Source organism: Quercus suber, unplaced genomic scaffold (genome assembly GCF_002906115.3).
Source record: "Quercus suber isolate HL8 unplaced genomic scaffold, Cork oak 2.0 scaffold_576, whole genome shotgun sequence".
Lineage (NCBI taxonomy): Eukaryota > Viridiplantae > Streptophyta > Magnoliopsida > Fagales > Fagaceae > Quercus > Quercus suber.
The window spans coordinates 46,698-52,082 of NW_027070021.1; the positions used below are offsets into that span (position 1 = coordinate 46,698).

A 5,385-nucleotide genomic window follows, 5' to 3' on the forward strand; every position below is an offset into this window, starting at 1 on the left:
TAGTCTTCGCAGATGAAATGCCCAATTTCATCACCGACTACGAACTATAATTCTGAGTTTACAAAGAACTTGTGATTTATATCTTCTGTGACTCTTTACATAAATCACATACTATGCATCTCATGGACTATGTGATAATGTCCGAATATTCATGTTACCATTATTTCAGATAATAATAAAACAAATTTATTAAACATAATATTAAGTCATACACAATGTCAAACTTAATATCATACATAGCATCATACAATAGGATTCAAGGGCACTAATCCTAACAAAGACGAAGTTGTTCTTCATTTTCCTTGTCCTGATACTTCATCACCCTGTAGTTAGCCATGTGTACTTCTGCATGTATGACTGCTTCACTTTCATAGGCTAATTTGAATGGAGTTTCTCCTGTAGGGGTTCTCATAGTCGTCTTGTGGGCCAATAGAACACCTGGTAGCTCGTCTGGCCATACTCACTTTGCTCCCTTAAGCCGAGTTTTGATGATCTTCAACAAGGATTAGTTTGCTACTTCAGCTTGTCTATTTTCTTACGGGTGGGAGGGTAAGGAATAATGATTCTTTATCCCAAGTTGTTCACAAAAGTCTCTAAAGTGGGTGTTATCGAACTGTCTTCTATTATCTGACACCAGTACCCTAGGAACTCCAAATTGGCATACGATGCTCTTCTAGACGAAGTTCTTAACATTCTACTGTGTGATCTTTGCTAAGGGTTCAACTTCTACCAATTTAGTAAAGTAATTGATCACCATTGTGCAAATGGCTATGGGGCCATCATCAGGGTGAGGTACTCCGATGGTTGTTTAGGGATGTTGTTGAAGCGCTGACACTGATCACACACCTTTACATAAGCCTTAGTTCTGCCTGAATGGTTGGCCAGTATTAGCCTGCATGGATAACCTTATGGACAAGTGCTCTTGCTCTTGAATGGTTTGTGCATGCTCCTTCATGAACTTCCCTCAATACATAATTTGCTTCGTTTGGAGTTAAACACCTTAAGTAAGGCTGAGAGAAGCCTCTTTTATATAGCACCTCGTCTATAAGGACATACTAGCTGATCTGATCCTTAGTTTTCTGGCTTTGTCTTTTTCTTTTGGAAGCCTTTCATCCTTTAAGTAAGCTATTATCAGGGTCATTCAATTTTCTTCACCTTCTATCTGTTGCACCTTTGAAAGATCTATGCTAGGCATGTATTGGACTTCATTAAACTTGTTCACCGACCCTTCTGTTGACGCTGCCTTTGCTAAAGCATCTGCTTCTATGTTTTCCTCTCTTGGAACTTGAAGAAAACTGGCTTCTTTAAATTTATTAACAAGGCATTTCACCCTACTAAGATACTTCTTCATCTATTCTTCCTTCGCTTCACATGTTCCATTCACTTAGCCTATGATCAACTGAGAGTCTCCTTGAATGACTATTGACTCTGCCCCTAAGAACTTAGCCAATTTCAGCCCTTTAAGGAGGGCTTCATATTCAACTTCATTGTTGGTTGTTTGGTACTGTAGACGAGTTGCATATTTTAACTTGTCCCTTTCCAGGGATTTCAGTAACTCATATTCCTCTTGCATATAGTGTGGACGATCCATCTACATAAACGACCTATGTCTTAGCTTCATCCCCCTCATTTAAATCACCATGGCTTTGAGTGAATTCTGCAATAAACTCTGCTAAAGCTTGAGCCCTTATTGCACTCCTAGGTTGATACTTGATATCAAACTCACTAAGCTCTATAGCCCATTGGGTCCGTTATCCTACGGCTTCCAACTTGTTCATTACCTTCTTGAGTGGATGATCTGTCAAGACATTGATGACATGAGCCTGGAAGTAATGTCTTAGCTTCCTGGAAGCTATTATTAGTGCAAATGCCAACTTTTTCATCATAGGATATCATCCTTTTGCCCCCCTTAATGCTCAACTTGTATAATAAACATGCTTCTACACTTTCCCTTCTTCCCTAATTAATGCTGAACTTACTACCTGTGGGGACACCGCTAAGTATAAATACAACTCCTCACCTGGTATAGATGGACTTAGCAGGGGAGCTGTGGTAAGATAGACCTTAAATCATGGAAGGCCTTCTGACACTTGTCCATCCATTCAAATGCCTTCTTAAGAACCTTGAAAAATGGCAAACATTTATTAATGGCTTTCGAAACGGACTTGTTTAGGGCCGCAACTCGTCCAGTGAGAGACTAGACTTCCTTGACATTTCTTGGTGGTTCATGTTCAGTATTGCTTGAATCTTATCAGGATTCGCTTCAATTCCCCTCTGTGAAACCATAAATCCTAGGAACTTCCCTGATGAAACCCCGAAGGCATACTTGCTTAGATTCAGTTTCATGTTATATCGTCTAAGCATGTCAAAGGTCTCTTGTAGGTCATCCAAACATTTCTTCTCGTCTAAGCTTTTAACCAACATGTCATCCACGTAAACTTCTACATTTCATCCTATCTGTTGACGAAACATATGATTAACTAACCTTTGATAGGTTGCCCCCGCATTCTTCAAATCAAATGGCATCATTTTGTAACAAAATAGTCCTTAGCTAGTAATGAAGGATGTCTTCTCTTGATCTACTTCGTCCATCTTTATTTGGTTATAACTTGAGAAGGCGTCCATGCAACTTAGCAACTGGTGATCTGCTGTTAAGTCTACCAACTAATCAATGCGTGGCATAGGATAACTATCCTTGGAACAAGCCTTGTTCAAATCAGTGAAGTCTACACACATCCTTTACTTGCCATTAGCCTTTTTGACCATCACTACTTTAGATAACCAATCCGGTTAATAGACTTCCGGAATAAATTCTACTGTGGTTAACTTCTGGACCTCTTTCTTGATAGCATTATCTCGTTTAAGAGCAAAGACCCTCTTCTTTTGACGAACAAACTTGGAAGATGGATACACATTCAAATGATGAGTAATGACACTTGGGTCAATCCCTAGCATGTCTTCATGGTCCATGCAAAGACATCAATGCTCTTCCTTAAGAATTGGACAAGGTCTTGCTTCGTCTTCTCCTCCATACTTGTTTTAATTCTGGTAAACTTCTCAGGGTTACCATCGTCTAGAAGTATGTCTTCCAATACTTTAGTAGGCTCTGTAGCAACCCTTCTCTCCTCTATATATTCATCGTCTGCACATGCTCGTCCATAGCCAACATGACTAAATAGCATTCTCTAGTGGCTAATTGATCTCCTTATACTTGCCCTATTCCATAATTTGTTGGAAACTTGACAGATAGGTGGTAGGTAGATGTTACTGCCTTCCAATTATTCAAAGTTGGTCGTCCAATGATGGCATTGTAGGAAGACGAACAATCTACGACAAAGAAATTTACTTCCTTGGCTATCTGATGTGGATACGCTTCTCCACAACGGGTAAAGTGATAGTGCCTACTAGTTGTACCCTTATTCCTTCAAATCCGACTAAGGGTGAATTCACTGGACGAAGTTGGTCTCGTCCAAGCCTTATCTATTGAAAGGCGGGATAATATAAGATATCTGCTGAACTACTATTATCTATCAATACCTTTCTAGTTGTGTAGTCTATAATGAGCAAAGTTATGACGATTGCATCATCATGTGGATGATGGACCCTTCCAGCATCTTCATCCATGAAAGTAATAGCCTGCTCGTTTACCCCCTTCGTCCTTGGAACTCGTTCAGAGAGTTGGACATTTTGTACCACCTTCAAGTAGGTTTTCCTTGACTTGGAAGATTGCCCTGCTGAAGTTCCTCCTATAATAACTCTTATTTCTCCAAGTGGGGACGTGATGGCTTTTCTACCTTTCCTTTTAACTTCTCGTCCAAGAAAATTTCTCAACTTTTGTTGCCTGAGGAGATTTTCAATCTGCTGCTTCAAGTCATAGCACTCTTCCATGTCATGCCTATGATCTCTATAGAAGCGACAATACTTATTCTTATTGCGCTTGTTGGGATCTCCCTTCATCTTCTCTGGCCACTTTAAGGACGAGTCATCCTTAATCTGCATAAGCATTTTATCAAGTGGAACATTCAAGGGCATGTAATGCAGATTCCATCCTGAAGACAAACCTACCTTCTTGTTGTCTCTATCCTTCTTCTTTCCCGTCCGGGCCTTCTTTGGGTGAGGGTGTTGTTCAGGATGATGTGGGAACTCTACTTCCATCCACTCTGCTTTCTTTCTCTTCTTGGCAATGATCACATCCTCTGCATTCATGAAGCTTTGGGCTGAATGGATAAGTTCAGCCATGGTCTGTGGTTCTTGATCATAGAGCTTGTGGATGAAAAATACTGAACTAACTCCATTGTGGAAGGCTGCTAACAGCAGCTTATCATCCATCTCGTCTACTGTCAAGGCTTCCCTATTAAAGCGAGTGATGAAGGACCACAAACTTTCATTATCTCCTTACTCTATAGTCAGCAAGCTGGACGAGAAGCGTTTATGCCTTTGGCCTCTAATGAAGTTGTTTGATGAACAACTTACTCAATACCTCGAAGGAAGTGATGGTGTTTGGATGTATCTTACTAAACCACACTCGTGCTAGCCCCTTAAGGGTGGTTGGGAAGGCCCTACACATTATCTCATCTAGAACCCCTTAAAGGTGCATTGTGGTCTTGAAGGTTGCAATGTGATCACATGGGTCACGTGTTCCATCATACGAATCCAACGAAGGCATCTTAAACTTGGAAGATAGAGGATGACTATTGATGGAAGTTATGAAAGGGGAATCGGTTTGATGAACTAAATCATCTACATGATTCGTTCTTCTCATATTTTCCCTCGTCTCATCCATAGCCCTCCTCATTTGATCCATCTCCTTTTCCAATTGTGGCACCCTACGTGAAGCTGTCCCCCTTAAGTGGTTCTCACGCTCCACATTTTCTCCTTCTCTAACTTCTTGACTCTAAGCTTTCCCTTCCACACACCTTTCATGATGTTGCCTTTGGTTGATCTCTCGAGTTAACTCCTAATTCTGACGAGTTAGCTCTGCCATGGCAACTACCATGGACTGCATTTGTTGGATGGAAGGCGGTTGCATAACAGGTGTTGACTAGTGAGCGTAGTTTGGGTGGCTGGAAGCATTCCACTCATATGGTGGCTTGGACTAGTGGCCATTGACTTGGTCCAAACCATACAACCTTTTTGTCAAAGAAAGATAAATTGTAGAACACAAATTTAATCTTTCCTGTAGACAGCACTAACTAATGATGCACAGAAAATCAATAGGTTGAATGCTTCAGGCTTTAATGGGCTAGAGGTTGCTTGGAAGGCCTGAAAAGAAAGAAAAACAAGATCAAAAGAGACCGGGGTGAACGGGCGAAGAATCCTCTGATGCTTAAGTTAGTTTTTCTCTCTAGGACTCAAGAATTCCAACTTTGAGGGTGATGGAAACTT

General features: G+C 40.8%; 1 protein-coding gene across 1 annotated transcript; it reads right to left on the reverse strand.

The window, feature by feature from the left end:
- Positions 1-3,480: 3,480 nt before the first annotated feature.
- LOC136063779 (uncharacterized) lies at positions 3,481-4,329 on the reverse strand. Its single transcript, XM_065764667.1, has one exon. The coding sequence runs from the start codon at positions 4,327-4,329 to the stop codon at positions 3,481-3,483; it is 849 nt and encodes a 282-aa protein (XP_065620739.1).
- Positions 4,330-5,385: the final 1,056 nt, after the last annotated feature.